This window comes from Hipposideros armiger, unplaced genomic scaffold, assembly GCF_001890085.2.
Source record: "Hipposideros armiger isolate ML-2016 unplaced genomic scaffold, ASM189008v1 scaffold_872, whole genome shotgun sequence".
NCBI classification, from domain to species: Eukaryota; Metazoa; Chordata; class Mammalia; order Chiroptera; family Hipposideridae; genus Hipposideros; species Hipposideros armiger.
The window spans coordinates 576492-600164 of record NW_017732222.1 but is presented as its reverse complement, the minus strand read 5'-3'; the positions used below and the strand labels follow the sequence as shown (position 1 = coordinate 600164).

At 34.9% G+C, this 23673-nt stretch overlaps 1 protein-coding gene across 1 annotated transcript in view; it reads right to left on the bottom strand.

The window, feature by feature from the left end:
• Positions 1 to 2837: 2837 nt before the first annotated feature.
• HDX (highly divergent homeobox) overlaps positions 2838 to 23673 on the bottom strand; it is a gene marked incomplete at its 3' end in the record, with an annotated part of 65294 nt that continues 44458 nt past the window's right edge. The window contains exons 2-4 of the mRNA XM_019629860.1: positions 11456 to 11602; positions 3292 to 4407; positions 2838 to 2888 (exon numbers count right to left, since the gene is read on the bottom strand). Of these exons, the coding sequence (XP_019485405.1) occupies positions 2838 to 2888; positions 3292 to 4407; positions 11456 to 11602 (1314 nt within the window). The remainder of the gene's footprint in view (positions 2889 to 3291; positions 4408 to 11455; positions 11603 to 23673) is intronic.

The following is a 23673-nucleotide window of genomic DNA, read 5'->3' as shown; positions in this document are numbered from 1 at the left end:
CAGCCAGCACTACAGCTATTTTTTCCTCAACTACCCTGTGATAATTATGGGCTCTGTAATATTTTACCTGAAATGGAGTATAAAGAGACCTGAATAGTAGGGCTTCATTAACTTTCCAACTATGAGGTTGTAAGTATAAAAAAGTTGATGTGTGGCAATGTACGAGGAGCCTTGCACAGATCGTGCCATTTCATGTCACAGTATTCTTGAAAAGTAGGTGTTATTGACCACATTATATAAATGAGGAAACTGTTACACAGAGAGGTTATGTCACTTGCCTGAGATCACACAAGTAAAAAGTGGCAGAGCCTAGACTTGAACCCAACTCTATCAGGCTCGAAGCCTGTTCTCTAAATTGTTATGTCAGACTGCCTTTCTTTAAAAAGATTACTATTCAAAAAGAAGTTGCTACATTTTATCCCATTTAAAAATTATATTTATATAAAACAAATTTATTCCCTTTAAAAGTTCTGTCAGCAAAATAATAGAGACTATAAATAGATATAGCTATAGGTCAAATTATCCTTAATGGTGTGGTTGGCTTATAAAAAATTAAAAATTAAACTCTATACTCTCAGGCCTCCAAATATTCAAATACAGTTGACATTGTTAGGTTATATAGTAAAGCAGAAAAAATAACAGATGACATATTTCTGAATTGCAGTCCTGGTTCTGTAATGTACTGGCTGTGTGATCCTAGACAAGTTATTGAAATATGGATTAAATGTTTATATGTCTAAATCACCATGAATATTAAATGAGATTAGGTATTTAAGGTAATTGATGGTGACTGGTATGTGGAAAACCTTCAACAAATGGTAAATGTTATTGCTATTACTATCATTAAGAATAACACTGAAGGGGTAAAACAGTACAAAAGAGCAGGGAATGAAAGGGGGTGTTGGGGAGAATCTATTTTAAAAATTATTTATTTTTTCAGTTACAGTTGACATTCAATTTTATTTCATATTAGTTTCAGGCGTACAGCTAAATTATATGATTCAATGTTAGTTTAAGCACACTTTATTTATTTATTTATTTTATTTTATTTTATTTTTTTTAGCTGAGCCATCCCGCCACCTGTTGGCAGCTCACGGCTGCTCAGCTCGGGCTGACTCGAACCGCTGTTGCTCAGAGCTCAAACTCTTGAGCGAGCTCTTAACCAACTGAGCCACTCAGCCGGCCCTAAGCACACTTTAGAAAAGAGCAAACACAGAAAAATGAGTAGACTTTCAATAAGAAATGACTACTAATGTAGATGGAGTCCTCTTCTGTTAGGGCTAGATGCCAGAGACATACTTCCTATACTCTGTTATTGCTTTCCATTTTTAAGCAGGAAGTTATAAGATGGATGGAGGTAAAATAAGTTTATTTTTTATATTGATTAAGAATAGACCAGATCCTGGCTGGCCGAGTGGCTCAATTGGTTAAGAGCTCACTTGGGAGCACCAGCTCTGAGCAGCAGGGCCGCGGTTCGGATCCCACATTAAGGGCCAGTGACGCTGTGCCCTCTACAGCTAAGTTGATGAACAACAGCTCGACCTGGAGCTGGGCTGCCGTGAATTACATGAGTGGCTGGCAGCCAGTGTGAGTGGCTGGCAGCCGGCGTGAGTGGCTGGCAGCCGGCGAGAGCTGCTGTGAGCCGCAGTGAGCAGCTGACCGATGACCAGCGACGGATTGCCTCACCTGGGAAGAGTACAATGATCATACCAACATGGGCCAGTGAAGCAACGTCCTCCACAACTAGACTGAGAACAAAACAGCAATTTGTCTACCTGTCTGTTCCCCTTCCTCGATTCCCCAACACTGTTCCCCTCCCCCAATTCCCCAATAAAATCTTAAAAAAAAAAAAAGAATAGACTAGATGCATCTTAAATCCAGAACAAATTAAAGAGTCTAGCTAGTAGCAAGGAAAAGTGGCAAACATCCATGCCCTGCTATTCAAATTCTCTGAAGGAGATTTTTCAGAGACCTATGACCTTAAAAGATTTTCTAAAGTACTCGTATGCTTATCTCCCACTGTTGAGAACATTTGAAGCATATCTAAGTAACTGAATATGTGAAACAGTAAAGAAATGACAGGTATTTTTTTCCCACAGTTCTAAAATAGCTTTAATTTTTACTCTGAATATGTCTCTTCCTTATACACATTTTTTAAAAAAGACTGTGATTGGGCCGGCCAAGTGGCTAGTTGGTTAAGAGTTAGCTTAAGAGTGCGAGCTCTGAGCAACAGGATCACTGGTTCGATACCTACATGGGCCAGTGATGCTGCGCCTGAGATGAGCTGCTGCTGAGCTGCCAACAGGTGTCAGGATGGCACAGCTGGTGAGAGCATGTGCTCCTCACAACAAGACTGCCTGTTCGATGGTGGCCTACACCCGTCCTCAACTAAGACTGAACTCGGCATCTTGAGCTGAGCTGCCACCCTGATGGCTCAGTGGATAGAGCATGTGCTGTTGACAACAAACCTGCCAGTTCGACTCCCGCATGGGATGTTGGCTATGCCCACCTGCAACTAAGATTGAACACAGCACCTTGAGCTTAGAGGCCATGTGCTGCTGACAGGCAGCCAGATGGCGACTGGCACCTTCCACAATGAAGATCGAAGAACAACAACTTGGCTTGTCCCCTTCCCCAATTCCCCAACACTGTTCCCCTCCCCGAATTCCCCAATTCAAAAAACAAAAAAGAAAAAGCTATTGATAAATAAAAGGACTGTGATTAATGGTCCACTTAATGTTTGAATAAGGCATTTACTTTTAGAAAAAGCAGTTAGCTGAGTTACCGCAAGCTCTGAATTCTCAGCCATCATCACTTAGAGAAATGATTTGACTTACCTGGCTATCTACCCAGGGAAAGCACCACTCATTTAGTGACATCTCTCCACACTGCAAATAAAAATCATTACAGGAATAATCTATGCTCAAGGGGATGAACCTAGCTAATTTAGTCCTATTTTAGTGATGGGAAATGTCGTGCTTCCCATAAGGCTACTACTTCCTGAGCAAAACCATTTTAAATGTCAGGAGAAAGCTGCCATTGTATAAAAATGATTATATTCCATGAAGAAAAACTTACTATTTAAAAAAAAGACCAAAAAAAAAAGCACAAGATTCTTCAAAGAGTTTACCCCAAACCACATTTTGAAACAAAACAAAACAAAACAAATCTCAAATGACTTCAAAATGTGAGTTAAGTGACCCAGGTCTCAAATCTAACTAGATACCAACACAGCTTTTTATACTAAACAATGGTTTTTAAAAACTTTTATAAAATAAACTTATACATTACCTGGTAATTGTTTTGGTTTTGTGATAACCTCAATTGGTTAGATGATGCAAAATGTGAAGAATAATTACTCCGTGATGGATTTGTATTACTGTACATTGTAGTAGATGCTGTATGTAATGAGGTCCGTGGTGTCAAATGGTAGTCTCTGTTTTGATACAGTACATTGTCTGACAAATCTCTAATATTCACCATTTGTGAATTTGGCATATTTCTTCCTGGTCCTGGCAAAGCTGTACTTTGGTTCTCAGCTCGAAGGGAACTGCAACTTTCATAAAATCTTGAGTACCTTGGAATCTGTGCTCCCATCAATGCTAACTCTTCCTCTCTGGCATACTCATCATCAGCATCTCCAGTTTCCATTGCAATGGAAAAACAAGTTCCTTCGGCTGAACTAGGCTTCTGTGGGGTATTTCCTTCCAGAATTCTCTGGGGGTAATCACTACTAACTGCCAATGAAAATACTTCACGGATTTCCAAGTTTTGTGTTCTACAATAAGGATCTCTAATAGGTGGCTTTTGCCCACATAAGTTATGTGATGCTAGACCCGTGTGTTCAGGCTTATATGGCCTTTGAATTCCAACTGGTTCAATTTTGCAAGGTCGGTGGCACACAGATGGCTTTTGAGGTACGATCTCAGAGGTTTGCATTTGAGAGCTCCCATAGTTTTTCTTTGTGTGATTGTATACTGAGTTTCCAGCATTTAGAACACTTGTCTGTCTTGACAAAATAATTGTTTTTTCACCTAACAGCAGAGAGGCGTTTTTACAGTGTGCTACTTGTCTTTGAACAGGAATGTGCAACTGAAACTCAGTATCATTTTTGCTGGCCGTTTTCTGAATAGGGATTTTATGTGCTTCTGTAATTTGTGTGTTTGTATGTTTAGTTGTCCCTTGCCTACTTGATGAACTGGCTGGACTGTATATACCAGTTACAATGACATCATTGTTGGCAGATGTCCAAGAAGATTGTTGGCTTGAGGGTCGAGCAATATTAACCACATTTCTGACAGTAATGTCTGGAGCTGCCAAAGAAGTACCAGAAACAGTTCCTGTTGTTGCTGCTCCTGGTTCAGAATTTTTACTGCTCATTTTTCTTCTTTTATTGCCAACCCAAGTCTGGAAAAATAAAAAGAAATTATATTATGGAAAAGGTCTTAACAAAAAAAACAAGAGAAAACCATTTCTAAGTAATAAATTGTATTCTCATTTGTCATAGAACCAAGGCTTATGCAAATTAAAAGTTACAATAAATTAAAAATAAAGTATAAGATCATAGATGATCAGGAACTTGCACTTAATAAGTACCTAGGAACTTAGATAATAGAGTTGTATTGTTGCTCCTTTCCTCCTCAAAACCTATCCAATTACTCTGTAACAAGAACCTTAAAATATTTAAATCCATTGACCTAATAAATCCACTTCTGTGAATTTACCCTAAAAAATAATCATAGATGTATACAAGGTTTATATGCAATGATGTTCATCATATATTTATTTATAATAGTGAAAAACTGGAAGAATGCTAAAGGTAGGATAGTTAAAGACATTGAAAAATGCTATTGCAGTATTATTAAACAAATATATACTTGCAATCTTCAGGTTTAACAACTTCTGTTCTATGAATATATCATAATTTGGTTAATTTAATATTGCTAGGTATTTATATTATTTTTAGAAAAATTGACTATTATCATTATTTTTTAAAGTTTTTATTGAGGAATTGGGGAAGGGGAACAGTGTTGGGGAATTGGGGAAGGGAAACAGCGAAGTTGTTGTCCTTTAATCTTAGTTCTGGAGGGCACAGCTAGCTCAGCTCCAAGTCCAGTCGCCACCCCGCTGTCCGTCGGCAACTTGAGGCTGCTCAGCTCAAGGTGCCATGTTCAATCTTAGTTGCGGGAGGGCATAATCCACCATCCCATGCAGGAGTCGAACCGGAAACCTTGTTGCTAAGAGTGCACGCTCTAGCCATTGAGCCATCCAGCCGCCCGTCAGCAGCTCAGGGTAGCTCAGCTCAAGGTGCCATGTTCAAACTTAGTTGTGGGTGGGCGTAGCTCACCATCCCATGTGGGAGTCAAATCGGCAACATTGTTGTTAGGAGCACGTGCTGTCACCAGCTGAGCCATCCCACCACCTCTTGGAAGCTCAGCTCTGGCGCAGCTCACTGGCCCATGTGGGAATCGGACCAGCAATGCTATTGCTCAGAGCTCATGCTCTTAACCAACTGAACCACTTTGCCAGCCCAGAAATATAGGCTATTATAAACCATACTGCAATACACATCATTGTACATGCATCTTTGTGGTACTGGTCTGTCAGAATGCTATTCTAGAAAGAAAATTGCTGTGTTTTTTGATAATTTCAAAGTACCCTCAATGTATAAGAGTTCTGGTTTCCCCACATCCTCACCAACACTTTGCATTATCTTTTTGTAGTCTTTATTAGCCCAGGAGTTAAAAAGGTATATAATTGCTAATTTTATTTGAATTTCTATGGTTACTATATTACTTTGAGAGAATTGCTTACCCATTTCTTTTACTCATTTTTGTATTGAAATATTTGTCTTTTTAAATTGATTTATAAGAGCAATTTTCTACTAAAGGCAGCAATACTGTCATAAGTTGCAAATATTTTTTTCCCAGTTTGTCATTAATTTATGGTACTTTTATTTTTTAAACTTTTTTCTACTTACCAAATTTTATACAGTATGTATTACTTTTATAAATAGAAAATATATTATTAATAAAAATAATGCCAGTGGCTGGCAATTAGGACTTGATTACAAAATATGTACTGTTATATAAGTAATTTATAATAATCTTAGTATTTTATGCTAAATTATGATGCTTCTTAAAATATGCAATAAGAAATATTACATTCCATAATGTGATTAGTAAACTTTATAATTATTTCAAAATGCATGCCATATTATAAACTACGAAAATGCATTAGTATATTAAAAATGTTTAGATATAAATAAGTGAAAACATTAAATGAACTAGGTTTGCACAAACATGGTTTTGGGTGTATATGGTTAACTTTTGTGTGATGTGGGTTTTATTTATTTATTTATTTATAGCTGAGCCATCCTGCCACCTGTTGGCAGCTCAGCGGCAACTCAGCTTGGGCCGGGTGTCAAACCACTGTTGCTCAGAGCTCGCACTCTTGCGCAAGCTCTTAACCAACTGAGCCACTCAGCTGGCCCTTGTGTGATGTGGTTTTGAAGACCACAGAAATTATCCAATTTTCAATGTTTATTTACACTATAAACATCATTAATGTTGCTGTAATACTATAAATAAAAACTATAATGTATTGAATCCCCATTATTGTTTTTATTTATATTAGCTCCTTTGCTAGGTGTTATTTTTCTATTTGTATAAGTGAAAAAAATTGAGGTTTAAAAATATTAAGTAGCATGTAGATATCTGCTACAATGATTTAAAATCAATTTTACTTGCCTTTAATGCATAGTCTCTTTCCACTGTTGTTGAGAAACTGCTAAAATGGTCATCTCTGTTGGCTATTTTATCTTTATAATTAGTATTTCTCTAATAAAAAAGATGTTCCACTAACTGAGATGGATCCATTTGCTTCACATGAGCCTGTGGGAATTTTAAACTTGCCCTGATTTAGTTTTACTAAACAGTAGAAGTGAGAAATATAAGAAGAGGGACATATGAATATACATGTCACAGGAGAAGAAGGCAGGGGTGAAAGACTTAGTTTCTAAAGTGTATATACTCAAGTGAAATGTTTAAAAAATGTTTTTGGATAAATATAATTTTGATGTAGTTTAAAAACGTGAATTGTACAATTATTCAAAATAAGTTACTGTGTTATGGCTTTTCAAATATGAAAAACATGCATAGCAATCATGATGCATTTGTTCATAATTATTACTAAAATATCTAAGCATTACACTTAAAAACTTTAAATGGGAAAGCAAAAATGAATTAGCAAAATTTGAACTCAAGAACTACTACATCTGGAGGGCAGCTCTGGGCAATATTTCTAAGAAAGATAAACAACTTACTATATTCTTATCACAATACCACAATACCTACCTTAACACAGGAAGTTTAAGAAAGATTTTAGTGCATTGTAAATTTATGGCTTATTTTTTTTAGTGTAAATATTTACTTATATAGTTTACTATGTATTTATATTATGTGCCCATCAAAAAGTAAAATGCAGCAGAATATTGTGTGCATATGAGGTCTGACAATTAAGTTTGAGAACTCGCAACAGTGTGCTTACATTGGCAGCACTGTACAAACAGCTCAGTAAGGTTTCATAACCTTGGTATATCAGTGTCTCACAGCTGTGTTCCTGTCGACTTGTGGTGGTGTCTTGCTGAGTAGCGTTCATTATTGTCGTTGCGTGTTTTCGTGTGCCATCGCGAGAATGTCTGAGCTTGAATTAGAGCAATGAACAAACATTAAATTTCTTGTTAAACTTGGCAAGAGTGAAAGTGAAGTCAAAGACATGTTAGTCCAAGTTTATGAGGATAATGCCATGAGGAAAATGGCAGTGTACAAATGGATTAAACATTTTTCTGAGGGGAGAGAACATATCACTGATGAAGAGAGGTCAGCGTGGCCAGTAACAAGCAGGACTGACGAAAACATTGCAAGAATTCATCGAATGTGCGTCAAAATCGTCGGCTGACTGTGACAAGCATAGCAGACCAAATGAACATCGATAGAAAAACAGTTAGGAAAATCTTAACTGAAAATCTTGGCATGAGAAAGGCGTGTGCAAAAATGGTCCCAAAGGAGCTCACCGATGAACAAAAGCGAAGGAGAGTCAAAACTTTCCAAGACCTTTTGGAGAGGCAAGATGATGCTTTGGGCCGTGTTATCACTGGTGATGAAACATGGGTGTACCAATACAACCCTGAAACAAAGCGTCAAAATGCACAATGGAAGTCAGCCAATTCTCCATGACCAAAAAAAGTTCCGTCAGTCCAAATCAAAAGTCAAAACGATGTTGCTAACCTTTTTTAATATCAAAGGGATTATTCATTATGAATTTGTACCAAGTGGACAAAGAGTTAACCAAGTTTACTATTTGGAAGTGCTGAAAAGGCTGTGTGAAAAAGTTAGACAAAAACGACCTGAACTTTTTGCCAACAATTCATGGCTCTTGCATCACAACAATGCACCAGCTCACAAGACCTGTTTACGAGGGAGTTTTTAGTCAGTAAACAAATAACTGTATTGGAACACCCTCCCTACTCACCTGATCTGGCCCCCATTGACTTCTTTCTTTACTTGAAGATAAAGGAAATGCTGAAAGGAAGATATTTTGATGACATTCAGGACATCAATGCTAATACGATGACAGCTCTGATGAGAATTCCAGAAAAAGAGTTCCAAAATTGCTTTGAAGGGTGGACTAGGCGTTGGCATTGGTGCATAGCTTCCCAAGGGGAGTGCTTCGAAGGTGACTGTAGTGATATTCAGCAGTGAGATATGTAGTACTTTTTCTAGGATGAGTTTGCGAACTTAATAGTCAGACCTCATATGAAACTCAGCTATCTAACCTCACTTGTCAAGAAGGCAGCCAACATAGATGTCACATGCTCCAGGAACTTTACTAAAAGGACATCCCCTGACCTTAAAATACACTTTAGTTTTATACATAATTTTGCCGAATCTGGTATCTTAATCACTAACAAATTAGAAATAACAAACTTGGAGGAGCACTGTTGATAGAGACTGCTTTTGGACATACCTTGTTAGCATGAAAACTAAGAATGTTTACTAAATATTCCTCACTAAAAAAAAAATACGAGAACCAACGTGAGAAATCATTAAATAGTCTGGTGTTCTTTAGTAAAGGAGAAAATTACCCCCATAAACCTCACCACATTGTGAACATAATTACCTGAGCACAGTACAATATCTGATTTCAATAATGAAACTCTGAATCAAAAAGTAAGGGTTTAATCATTTTCAACATTCTCTGTTGAAGTAAAGTAGGAAAGTATATACTGAAGAAATATTTTCCACTTAAAATGTTGAAAATAAAGAAAATTCATTGCCTGAGGGTTCTAAACAACTGAATTAAATTTTCTTAAGTCATTTAGTTACAGGATCCAAAATTTACCAGTGCTTAGAGGATATATATTCTCTTTCCGAACACCTCATCGGTGACAGAGAAAAAATGGGTCAAACAAAAGTGATATAACTTGGGGTTTGTACAAACAAAGTAATACTACATAGAAAAAAAGGGGGTAAGACATTTGGGTCATCAATCCTTAGTGTCCATAAAATCTTCTTCAGTTCTCTCTTATTCATTCTCTCCAAACCTCTTTTCCCTTTTCTATACCTCCTTCTTCATTTTCCTGTTCTGTTACCCCACTGTATATATTTTTGCACAGATGTTTTAAACTTTTAATTTCTGTTTATATTGGGATCAAGTTTTGAGCAAAGTGGGATTTAAGTTATTTTGAGGAAAAACTTGGCAAATACTATATTAAAAATAGTATGTTCAAGTAGAACATATAGAGCAAACAAAATATTGGGGGCAGGGAAGGTTGTGGAATGATCAGTCAATAAACAACTCCCTTCTCCTCTGTCTGGAAAAGCTACCAAACCTGTGTTGGAATTTAGATTAGGAAGACTAAATTTCTTAAAATTTACACTCTCCTATAATATACAGAATCTCTTTTACACAATTTCTTAGAATTTACTTGTAAGGTTACTTGCAAACTTACATTCCAGGAATTTCTTTCTTTCATTCTCATTGTTTTAGATTTCACACCACTTGGAGCATAAATATAAACCTTTGTATTTTAACACTCTCAATATTCAAGTGTAATCAAGTAGGTAATTAGGGGAAGATTATAATAACAAATTGGAAATACGAAAGGTCACAGTCCACAAAGCAGCTGCCCGAGAAAGCATTTCACTTTAAAGTAATGGTAAAATAAAAAAGAAAGAAAGAAGTTACTGTGGGATGGGGCAGAGGGGGGAACGAGTTTGTACTTATAAAATGAAATCTTATCAACTTGAAGTATTACACATTGATGTTACTTTTTCTAAGGCAATTAAACAGTTTTCTCTGATGTTTACTAAAGGCATTTTAAATAGGGAATTTAGAGCTATCAATAGGAGGCATTTCTAGTTTTTACACAAATCTGAATACGATGGTTGATCTCAGCCAATAAGAAACAGATATCCTGGATAACTTCTACCCCCCAAATTGGTGGCATAATTCCCTATTTGAAGGTTAATATATCATTTAGTCTTTAAGAAACAGATTTTCCAAAGAATTCTGCTTATCAAGAGATTTTTATCTTTAGCATCTTTGAAAGTTCCCCCAACAGAAAAAATAAACATAAAAACGGACATTTTTTCTCTTTCCCAAATTAGCCTAACGAATGACAAGAGTGAGAAAGTTGCTTATCTTTGAATCCCTAAGGTTTCACACCAGGAGGATCTGTAGCATGTTCAGACAAACATGAAAGGACCTACCCACTCAATAAAATCTGTTACTAGTTCTGTTAAATTTATCTCTTTCCTCCTCTCTATCACCTTCTCATTGCCTTTCACAAATCTGTAGCATATCTGGTTTTTTACAGCTGAATGATTATGGTTGTGATAAAGGAAAATTTCCTCCCATGTGATTTCTTGTCCCTTACATGCTAATCCATTAAAATGCATGCATTTTACTTAGAAAGCAGAAGAGGTATTCATAAGAAAGGCTAGATTTTCCTAAAAAGACAAAAATAAAGTAATAAATGCCTAATGAAAAAATTTAAATACAACAAGAAAATATGCTAGATACACAATAGTCCCTCAGTATATATGCCTGTTTTACTGATATCATTTTGTAAGGTTATATCTTTATTAATTCTGGGTTTAGAGAAAGCATGAGATAAAAAAGTAATCTTAAAGGTACTCATTAGTTCAACGAACTAGGAGTTTTAAAGACATGCTTACAATGCAAAAGTTTTAATGTTTTTAAAGTATTCATAGAAATAAATACATACTGAACAATTAGCTTTATTTATTAAAAAGTTAGTATTTTTATACCAGGGAAATGAAGCTGTTTATAGTTAGTGACTTCATACCCTGATAGTTTTTCTCATATTAAGCAATTATCACTTGTAATTAAAAAAACTGTAAATTCGAGAGTGTAAGACCTCAATACTTACCCTGACTACACTGAAGTCCAGCTTAGTCTCCTGTGCACACTGTAATATGAGCTGAAAGCAATTTTTACTTTGATTTGTCATTCCATTTTCATAATAACGCTGCAAAATCCTTTGTTGTTCTATAGTAAATACAGAACGTAGATTCATCTAAAAATAAAAGAAGATACTCTGAAAATTGGAATAAAAATTGGGTATGTGTAGAATTTGCACACTTTTATTTAAAAAAAATAATTTCAGTGCTTCAAAGCTGCAAGATTTCTTTAAGTTAATTAATATTCTGTAATGGGCAATAATTTCTGTGCTAAAGGGAGACAGGTGTTCACTAAAAATGATACATAATCCAAACATATTGAATTTGCTCAGAGACAGTACTAATTTTAAAGACAAAAAAAGGAAAGCCCTTATCTGAGTAGTGTCAGTGCATGGGGAGAAAAATGTTTTAACTGAAATAAATATTAATGACTAGTAAAGCCAGAGATGGTGGTAACTATACGTGGTCAATTATCAACAGGGGCAGTCACTGTTCTTTGTCAAGCAAGGCATCTGGCATATGTCTTACAGCCAGAAGCTGTGCTCTGGAACAAAAGGATGCTTTTATTTTTCCTCTTTTTGGAATAAGGGGTTCTTTTTATATATTAAAAACAAATCTCTTTCTAAAGTTTAAAAATAGACAAGAAGGTTTAATGATTGTGAAAATTTCTTTGCTTTAGGCAATACTAACCAAAATAATTTTTAATAACTATAGTATATAAATCAAAATTCAATATCATTTTACTAAAAATAAACCATGTAAAAACTATGTATCTTTTAATTAAATTGACACCATCATAATTAGACAAGAGAAATTTTAAAAATACACTTTATCCTTCTGGTCAATAGGCAAGATGTTTATTTAATATTAAGGGAAAACAACTTTGTGAATCTTATAAATAAAAGGCAGGTCAAACTCTTAACAAGCAAACAAAAAAGATAATTTCTAGCAGTGCAATTTATACAAAAAAACCTTACAATTAGATTAAGTAACTTCAAGTTCTTGTTAAAAGCTGTCACACTAAAATTATTATTGTTAAAAGTTGACAAAAGAAAATCCTTCCCAAGGCAAGTATCTTTTAAAAATTAGGAAAACAGCAACAACAAAACACTATAAACCAAACAGAAATCATTCTAGTACGGGTATGGAAACAACTAAGAAGACTGATGTGGAAATAAAAAATAACTTCCCTCTCTCTGACTATTTTAAACAATAAAGCAGTCCCATAAAGAAATTAAAGATAGTCATGTAGTTATCCATTGCAATTTGTATGCCTGACTTTCTTCCTTGCCCACACAAACATCTTCCTATCTAATGTTAAGAGATCCAATTAAAGAAAACCACATGTGGGAGACCAGAAAGATTGAGAGTGTAGTTTCTCCCTAGAACATTCAGAAACAAATAACTCTAGTAACTTTCTGAGCGGGATCTCATTCAAGTACACCAGTGTAGAAATATAAACCTCTTATCTGCAAACTGACATAATTTTCAAGGATGTTCCTGTTTGCATAACAATTCAGCTACAATCAGGAGAGGAACCAGGAGATGAAGGTCATCTGGTGTGGATTTAGAAGCAAGGTACTTTGGAATGATTTCTGAGAAGGGGGTAAACTTCAATTCACTAATGCATAATCAGTAATGGCCCTGATCCTTCTCTGCAGGGCTGCAACTACCACAAAAAGCCTCGAGTGCAAGGTATGGGTCATCCCCAAGTGTGATGATACCTGCTTTAATAATATAGGAATGTTTTCCTAATGGCTAGCTACAACTGTTACACTTACCCAAGTATGATATGAACCTTAAAAAGCACAGCAGGTCCTTCTCCACTGATACCAATAGCCAAATACAACTGCAGAGTACTAAACAGATTTCTGGAGTCAACAGCTCTAACAATAGACAATGCTGTGACCTTTATAGGTTTTTCCCTTAAATTCAGTAGCAACAGCAGGAAGGCCACTTTGCTCAAGAGATCTACTATTTCTCTTTCAAATTACAGGGGGTCTATTCTTTACCACAACTAGATAAAGCAAGATAATTTGTCATTATCTCCACCCACCCTAGTTATCTTGGTCTATTAAGTGGCAAGATATTGAATGACTGAACAGCCAAAGTTCTTTTTATCATTTGCTCAAAAATCAAGAAAAGAATTGTAAAAACCTTCATTTTGAAAGTTGGGTTCTTATATATGTGGAAGATAAAATGACAGTTGACTAGTTTCACGGAAATTGAGGTCCATGGGTTGGGGTAGGGAGGATAACTGTATTAGGGGATTAAATACTGAAATAAAAAAATCATTTAGCTTTATCCCAAGACTTCCTAGATTAAAATAGTCTTTGCATTGTACCACCCACTGAGTACATGGCAGCCCATGGGAATAAGACAACCTGTGTCCTACTCTCAGCTCCAGTGGGGACTATTAGGTAAATCACTTAATTTCTATGAGCATGCATTTCCTAGTGTGTAAAATATTGGATTAAATCACTTGTTTTACCTTCCAGTCTGAGTTGTTACAAAATAATTTCGGATATGTGAAATTGTTTCCCTTAAATTGTAAAGCATGGTACAGTTGCAACATATTTATCTTTTTAAGTATAACTAGGTCTTTTGTTATCATATTCAGGTATGGGATTTCGAAAGGTTGCTCTCAGCTTTAGGATTTGGTGCTTTATTGAGGCCCTTGAGCGATTGAAAAAAGATTAAATTGTGCTCAGTATATTGTATTCAAACACAAGCAGAGTAAGGAGTAAAATACTTTAGATTTATTGCTTCAGAAGTACTTGAAAAATACAGCTTTGAGGAATGACTGACTCCTTAGAAGTTCCAGATAGCTAAGGCTATATTTTCACATGGGACTGTTTCAGATAAATTCCCAATGTTGTTCTTATGTATCTGATGTCATAATTAAAATCAGCTCTAATAATGCTCTAATAATGTCTTAGCTAGTTAAATCATTTGGAAAGTGCCAGGAAATTTTACTTGTCAGTACTCATTCTGGGAAGCCTGATTTTAAAAATGGGACGAGTCCATAAAATCATCACCAATTCAAGTATAACACATTCTTTCCAACATTAAAAATTTGAAGTTTGTGTAAGCCATTGATTTTTTTGTTTGTTTACTGAATTAAGCCTCTTGACTAAATGCCTAGGAGTGGAATTGCTGGGTCATATGGTAAATGTATGCTTAACTTTATAAGAAACTGCTCAACTGTTTTCAAAAGTGGTTTGTTTTCAAAACTACAAATTTGCTTTCTCATTAATATTCTATGAAAGTTTTAGTTGTTTCACTTCCTCACGAGCATTTAGATTTTAAAAAAAGGTTGCCATTCTAATATGTGTGTAATTGTATATTATTATTGTGGATTTAATTTGTATTTCCCTAGTAACCAGTAATGTTGAGCATCTTCTAATATGCTTATTCGCTATCTATATATCTTTGTAGAAATGTTCAAATATTTTGCAATTTTAAAAATTGCATTGTTTTTTTTTATGAATTATTGAGCTTTTAGAGCTCGTTATATATTCTGGATACAAGTCCTCTATCAGAAATATGATTTACATATATTTTCTCCCTGTTTGTGGTTTATCTTTTTATTTTATTAACTGTATTTCACAAAGATGTTTTTAATTTTGATAAAGTCCAATTTATCACTGTTTTTTATGGATTGTGCTTTTAATGCCCTATCTAAGAAATCTTTGTCTAGCACACGGTCATAGAAATTTTTCCTTTGTTTTTTTCGAGTAGTTTTATATGTTTTGCATTTCAAATTTAGGTTTATGATCCATTTTCTGCTTGTATGGTCTAGAAGAGATTACATAGAATTGTTATTTTTTCATTAAATCTTTGTTAGAAATCACCAATGAAGCCATCTGAGCATAAGATTTTCTTTGTTGGAAAGTTTTAAACTACAAATTACATTTCTATATTATTCAGATTATCTATTTCTTCTTGAGTGAGTTTTGGTGGTTTTTGTCTCTCAAAAAATTCATCCATTTTATCTAAGTAGCTGAATTTAAAGGTGTAAAGTCTCATACTATTTACTTATTATCTTTTTTAATGTCTTTAGGGTCTGTTGTGATGTACCTCTTTCTTATTGATGCTGGCAATTTATTTCTTCCCTTTTATTTGTTTTGGTTGGTTTGGCAAGGGGCTTATCACTTATTGATGTTCTGAAATGACTAGTTTTTGGTTTTATTGACTTTGGTCAATTGTTTTTCTGTAATCATTTTGATTGATTTGTTTTTATCTTTACCATTCTTTTCATTGTGCATTATTTGGATTATCTATTCTTCTTCTAAGATGGAAACTTTGATTGTTGATCTTTGACCTTTCTTCTTTTTAAAATATAAGCAATTAAGGCTATAAATTTATTTCTAAGTATGGCTTTGCCTGCATCCTACAAATTTTGATAGGCTGCATTTTTTTAACAGCCTTATGGAGGTATAATTGATATACAAGCTGCACATATTGAATGTCTGTAATTTGATGAGTTTGGTCTTATGCAAAAACCAATGATACTATTACCATAATTAAATTAATCAACACTTCCCAGAGTTTCCTGTGTCCCATTGTTTGTTTGTTTGTTTTGTGGTAAGAACATTTAACATGAGATCTACGAAGTGCACTACCGTATTGTTAACTGTAGGTACTATGCTGTAGAGCATGTCTCTAGAACTTATTCATCTAGCATAACTGAAACTGTATGCCCATTGAATAACAAATGCCTGTTTCCCTCACTCTCCATCACCTGGCAACAATTATTGTATTTATTGATACTGTGAGTTTAACTATTTTACATCCCTCATATAAGTTGAATCCTGCAGTATTTGTCTTATGACTTGCTTACTTCACTTAGAATAATGTTCTACAGATTCATCCATGTGGTTGCAAATAGCAGAATTTCCTTCTTTTTAAAGGCTGAATAATATTCCATTGTATGTATATACTACATTTTCTTTATTCATCTGTCGTTGGACACTTGTTGAATAGTGCTGCAATAAACTTGGGAGTACAGATATCTCTTAAGAACCATATTTTAATACTTTTGGCTATATACCCAAAAGTGGTATTGCTGGATCATATAGTAGTTCTATTTTTAATTTCTTATTATTTAAAAAAATTTTTTATAAAGATTTTATTGGGGAATTGGAGGAGGGAAACAGTGTTGGGGAATCAGGGGAAGGGGAACACATGAGTTGCTGTCCTTTTGTTCTTCAGTCTAGTTGTGGAGGACGTCGCTTCACTGGCCCATGTTGGTATTATCGTTGTGCTCTTCCCGGCTGAGGCAGATCAGTTGCCAGCCTCTGGATGGCCGCTCACGGCGGCTCTTGGCCGCTCACACTGGCTGCCAGCCACACTCGGTAGCTTATGGCAGCCCACTGCAGCAGGGGCTGCAGCCTATGCTGTCCCTGGCAACTCAGGCGGCCCAGATCCGGGTCGAGCTGCTGCTCACCATCTTAGCTGCAGAGGGCAGTGTCACTGGCCCTTGTATGTGGGATCCGAACCGGGGCCCTCTGATACTCCAAGCCAGTTCTTAACCAACGCGCCACTCGGCTGGCCCTGGTTAGACATTTATATAATTTACGAAGTGATCCCTGTGATAAATCTAGTACTCACCTGGCAAGGTGAAGGGATTAAGAAGTACAAATTGTAGTTACAAAATACTCACAGGGATATAAAATACAGCTACGGAATATAGGCCATTGACTTTTAATGTAGTTACTGGCATGGTTGGATTTAGGCATACCATTCATTTTCTTAGTTGTTTTCTGTTTGGCCTTCTGACTTTTTGTTCTTCTGTTCCCCTTTCTCCAATTTCTTCTGGATTATTTGAATATTTTTGGAATGTTTTAATTCATTGGCTTTTTGGACTATATTTGTTTGCATGTTTTGAAATGGTTGCTTTAGGAATTGCTATATATCTTCAATTTTTTCTTTCCATATAGATGTTATTTTACCTCAATTACAACCATATAGGTCCCTTTACCTCTCCCCTTTATGTTATAGTTGCCATATGTAGAACATCTTTATACATTGAAAATCTCACCAGACAATGTTAATCATGTTTACTCTTAACAACCATATATATTTTAAGGAACATAAGATGAAAATGTAGTATTTCATATTTACCAAAATATCTACATTTTTGTTTTTGCTCTTTCTTCATTCCTAAAGTTCCAAATTTTCCTCTGGCATCATTTCCATTCAGCTTGAAGAACTTTCTTTTATATTTTTAGAGCAATTCTGCTGGTGAAAAATTCTCTTAGTTTTCTTTTATCTGGGAATGTTTTTATTTCATAATTGTTGCTGACATATATTTTCACTGGCTATAGAATTCTGGGTTGATAATTCTTTTATTTTAGCACTTATTTTAAAATAAATTTTATTGGGGAACAGTGTGTTTTTCCAGGACCCATCAGCTCCAAGTCAAGTAGTTGTTTTCGATCTAGTTGTGGAAGGCGCAGCTCCTTGGCCCATGTGGGAATCGAACCGGCAACCTTGGTGTTATGAGCCTGTGCTCTAACCACCTGAGCTAACTGGGCGCCCCATTTAGCACTTTATTTTTTATTTTTTTTAAAGATTTTATTGGTGAACTGGGGAGAGGGGAACAGCATTGGGGAATAGGGAAAGGGAACAGAGAGGTAGACAAGTTACTGTTTTTGTTCTTCAATCTAGTTGTGGAGGACGTTGCTTCACTGGCCAAAGTTGGCACCATCATTGCGCTCTTCCCGGGTGAGGCAGATCAGTCGCTACCTTCTGGACAGCCGCTTACTGCGGCTACTGGCCGCTCACTCTGGCTGCTGGCTACACACAGTAGCTCATGGCAACCCACTGCAGCAGGGGCTGCAGCCTACGCCGTCGCTGGTGACTCACAGCAGCCCAGCTCCAGGTTGAGCTGTTGTTCAGCATCTTAGCTGTAGAGGGCAGTGTCACTGGCCCTCATATGTAGGATTCCAACCGGGGCCCTCTGGCATCTCAAGCCAGCTCTTAACCACCACGCCACTTGGCTGACCCCCATTTAGCACTTTAAAGATGATTTCTCTGAGAAATTTGTGGTCATTTAAAAATCCTTGTTCCCCTATAAATATTGTTTTTCTCTAGCTATTTTCAACACGTTTTGTTTTTCTTTGGTTTTCAGCAGTTTATGAGTCTGGGTATGATTTTCATTAACTTTTTTCAAACTCCTTGATCATCTTGAATCTATACATTTTTATCTTTCATTAAATTTGGAATATTTTCAGCCATTATTTCCTCAAACATATTTTTTTCTACATCAATTTTTTTCCTGTCTTTTTGGGACTTCAATGACATGAATACTTGACCATTGGATATTATCCCACAGGTTCTGAGTCTCCATTTTTGTGTTTTCATCTTTTTTTCCTCTGTGTTGTTTAGATTCGGTTATCTTAAAGTTCACTGACTCGTTCCACTGTCATCGCAATTCTGCTATTGAGTCTACATGATGACTTGTTAAAATTTCACATATTGAATTTTTTAGCTCCAAAATTTTCATTTTGTAGTTTTTATAGTTAAATGACTGAGATCCATTCTTGGGTCAAAGCCTCAAGAGAAAGAGAAGAAAAAATGCAGAAACTCACCCATGTATAGTCACCTCCAAATTCTGCCTGCTTTTGTTTACTTTTCAGAGTTCTCAGGTAGTTACTTTTAAATTTTTGTGAGATGTTAGCTGTAATCAGTAGAGAAAATACACTGTATTGAGCTTACTCTGTCTTGTACAGAACTGAGAGTCTAGCATTATAATTTTTAAAATTTATATCATACTAAACTCTAAGGAACTTTACTCCATGTCAGATTTAACCTATATTTATTTAACCTTGACAAAAGACCAATATTTTTGTGCTGATATTATTGTTTGAGAATTAAAAAAAAGCAAAAGCTGAAACCATTTATTTATTTATCCATTTATTTATTTTTTAAGCTGAGCCATCCTGCCACCTGTTGGCAGCTCAGCAGCTGCTCAGCTCGGGCTGGGCATTGAACCACTGTTGCTCAGAGCTCAAACCCTTGAGCGAGCTCTTAACCAACTGAGCCACTCGGCCGGCCCTGCTGGAAGCATTTATGCCTTTCTAATGAGCTTTTATAAATAAAAGTATGAATAATTATGCTTTTGAATAAATTAAAGCTTAGACATTTTTTGAAGTAAATGAAATATATTAATAATAATATTTTCAAGTATTTTCTTTTGGCATTTTAATTTTCTTGAACTTGCCAATGCGTGTTCCATGTGTAATTGTATATGATTTAGTTATTCTGCATAATTTTTTAAGGTTCTCCAGTTACCTCTATACTCCCATTTCTAAGATGTTTTGGGTAATGTATACTTATTCAAGCAATGAAACTTTATTTTTCATAAGTCTCAACTATTTTAGATGGAAACGTGTGAAATACAATACACACTCTCCTGACTTTTTAAACAGAGCATGAAAAGAAATTAAACTATCTTTTATGAGATAATTTATAACGGGCCCTCATTATAAACATGATCTATGGTGTTCTAATAATTGTGTATGGATATTTGTCTCTTCACATTAAAATACATTAGATTCTTGCATATGCTTATTACAGTTTGTCTCTTACTCTCCTTGTTGTCAGCTGTCATTTGCCATGATGTCAGTGGGCTTGCCTTTAGAAATTCTCTCTCATTCTTCTGATTTGCTGGGGTTTATTGTTTTTTATTAGTTCATTCCTTTTAATCTGATAAGACATGATATTTTTAGGAAAACCCTGAGGGGCTCACCCGTGACTCTACTGTTTGGGCCTTACCTTGTAGGTATTGTGACACTTACATTCCTGAGTTTGCTGGAGAAATTCTATATAAGTGAGGAATTACTGCTGTTTTTTTTTTTACCATAGTGAAGGTCTACAGTATGTTAAAATAGCTATTTCATTTTCTGATAAGTAGTAAAATAGAAAGTTGGATGAAAATCAGCCCCTCTGAGCATGAGGGTTTAAGGTGATGGTGAAATAAAATTTATGGCACTAATTGTTTAATAAACTGAACAGTTGCCACCTCTTTTTTTAATAGTAAGATAAACAAAAGCATTCAATGAAATATTAAATTATTCTTAACAACACAGAAGAAGTGGAGCTGGGGTTAAGAGGACAGAGTGACCGTATAGTTTGGGAGCTTTTAAACTGAATTAATTTATGTATTCCACCTCTAGGTCATTTGAGTCATTCTATCAATTTTTGTGTTCCAGTGATAGACAAAGGGAAGCCATCAGGCCAAGTTCACCACTGATGATTTTTTACATTGGAAGGATTTTACACTCAATTGACTGTATAATGCTAAATATTAATAATATGATTTGCTTTGCCTAATTAGGCAGGAATAGGGTATAGCAGAGAGAAGAATTTCCTTAATTTCATCTCCTATACCATAAGCTTGTGGGGAACAGTGAGCAAATTTTCATCTTTTTAATTTTCTGTCTTCTACAACAATGTCTGGGATATAGTAAGTGCTCAAAGAGTTGCAAAGTTTTACCTCCACTTCTACTTCCTGAAAAAAGTTTGCATGTTTTGTAGAATTCAATGCTTTGTAGAATTCACTACAGGAGCAATTTGGGCTTGGAGATTTCTTTAAAGAAAGATTTTTAATTATTAATACAAATTAAATTTCATTAATAAATACAAAGTATTTAGTTATCATATTTCTTCCCAAACAAGCTTTGGTAATTTCTGTCTTTCAAGGAATATGCTCCTTTACTTTGTTTAATTTATAGTAGTAAAGTTGATAGTAGTCCATAAATATATTAATGTCTGTACATTCTGTAGTGATACTCTTTCCTTCATTCCTAATATTCGTAATCTGTGTCATCTTTTTTTGCTGTACAGTTTTTTGTCAAAGATCCAGCTTTTGGTTTCATTGCATTTCACTATTTTTTTCGGTTGTTTTCCCATTTATTTCTGCTCTTTTTATTATTTCCTTCTTCTGCTTGTTTTGGTTTTAATTTGCTCTTCTAGTTATAGTTCATTACGGTGAAGTTCAAGTAATAGATTTTCAAACTTTTTATTTTTCTACTATAAATGTTTAATGCTCTAAATTAACTTCTAAGCACTGATTTAAGTGCATTTCACATATTTTGATGTGCTGTAAATTCATTTGCACTGATTACAAAGTTCTTTTTAGTTTCCTTTGTGGGTTCTCCTTTGAACCATTGGTTACTTACACGTGTGTTGTTAAGGTTCTAATTATTTGGAGACTTCCCAGACATCTTTCTTTTATTGATTTTTACTTTAATCACTTTTATGATCAAGAAACATCTGTCATGTGATTTAAATATTTAAATTTTTTATTGTTTTATGGCCCAAAATATGGTCCATGTTGATCAATTTTCCATATGTATATGGGAATAATGTGCATCCTTCTCTTCTTGGGTGGAGTGTACTAGTCAAGAGTCAAGTTTGTTGATAGAATTGTTCAAGACTTAAACAGCTATTGATTTTCTTGCTACTTTTTCTAGCAGTTACTGAGAGAAGGTGTTAATAACTCTGAATATAATTGTGTATTTGTATGTTTCTCATGTCTGTTCTACTAGTTTTTGCTTCATATAGTTTGGAGCTCTGTTATTAGGTACATACATATTTAGGATTTTTATATTCTCTTAATGCTTGATCCTCCTATCAATGTGAATGACCTTCTTTATCCCTAATAATATTTTTTCTCTTAAATCTTTATCTGATATTAACATGGTCAGCTTTCTTTTGATTAGTGTTTCATGATATATTTTTCATTCATTTATGTTTAATTTATCTATTTCTTTATATTTAAAGTGGGTTACTTGTAGGTAATACATAGATAAGTTAAAGTCTAATATGACAATATGTGCCTTTTAATTGGTATGTTTAGACCATTTTGCAATTAATATCATTATTGGTATAGTTGGGTTTACATCTACAACCTTGTTATTTGTTTTCCACTTGCCTTATATGTTCTTTGTTCCCTTTTTCTTTTTCTTTTTGCCTGTTTTGATATTAATTAAATATTTTTAATAATTTAATTTTATCCTCCTGGTTAGCTAATCACTCTTTTGTCATTTTATTTAATGGTTGTTTTACTGACCATGGCATACATCTTTAACTTACTATCAAAAAATTTACCTATATATATATATATATATATATATATATATATATATATATATATATATACTACACTACACATAATAGAAGAATCTTACAAATAGTATACTTCCATTTCTCTTCTACTGGCCTTTGTGCTATTGTCATCATACATTTTGCTTTTACATATGAGGTCTGACAATTAAGTTTGCAAACTTGTTGCAACAATGTTGCTAACCTTTTTAGATATCAGAGGGATTATTCATTATGAATTTGTACCAACTGGACAAACAATTAACCAAGTTTACTATTTGGAAGTGCTGAAAAGACTGTGTGAAAAAGTTAGACGACCTGAACTTTTTACCAACAATTCAAGGCTTTTGCATCACGGGAATGCACCAGCTCACAGGGCACTGTCTGTGAGGGAGATTTAAGCCAGTAAACAATTAACTGTGTTGGAATACCCTCCCTACTCACTTGATCTGGCCCTCAATGACATCTTTCTTTACCCAAAGATAAAGGAAATACTGAAAGACATTTTCATGACATTCAAGACATCAAGGACAATACGATGATAGCTCTGATGGCCATTCCAGAAAAAGAGTTCCAAAATTGCTTTGAAGACTGGACTAGGCGCTGGCATGGTGCATAGCTTCCCAAGGGAAGTACTTCGATGGTGACCATAGTGATATTCAGCAATGAGGTATGTAGCACTTTTTCTAGGATGAGTTCATGAGCATAATTGTCCAAACTCATACGTTATGAAATGTTCAATAAATTGTTATTTTAAAAATTAAACAGTTATCTGTGAAAGTGATTTTTAAAATTAAAGGATCATTCATATTTCTCTACATATTTAGTATTTTCAGTACTCTTAATTCCATTGTGTAAGCCCATATTTCAATATGGTATCAGTGTTCTTCAGCCTGAAGGACTTCCTTGAATATTTTTGGTAGTGTTTATCTGATGGCAATGTGTTTTTCTTCTTTCATGTGAGTAGGAAAGCCTTTATTTTGCACTGATATTTTTATATGTATATTCACTTATAGTTGACATACAATATTATACAACATCAGGTTCAGGTGTACAGTGCAGTGATCAAGCCTCT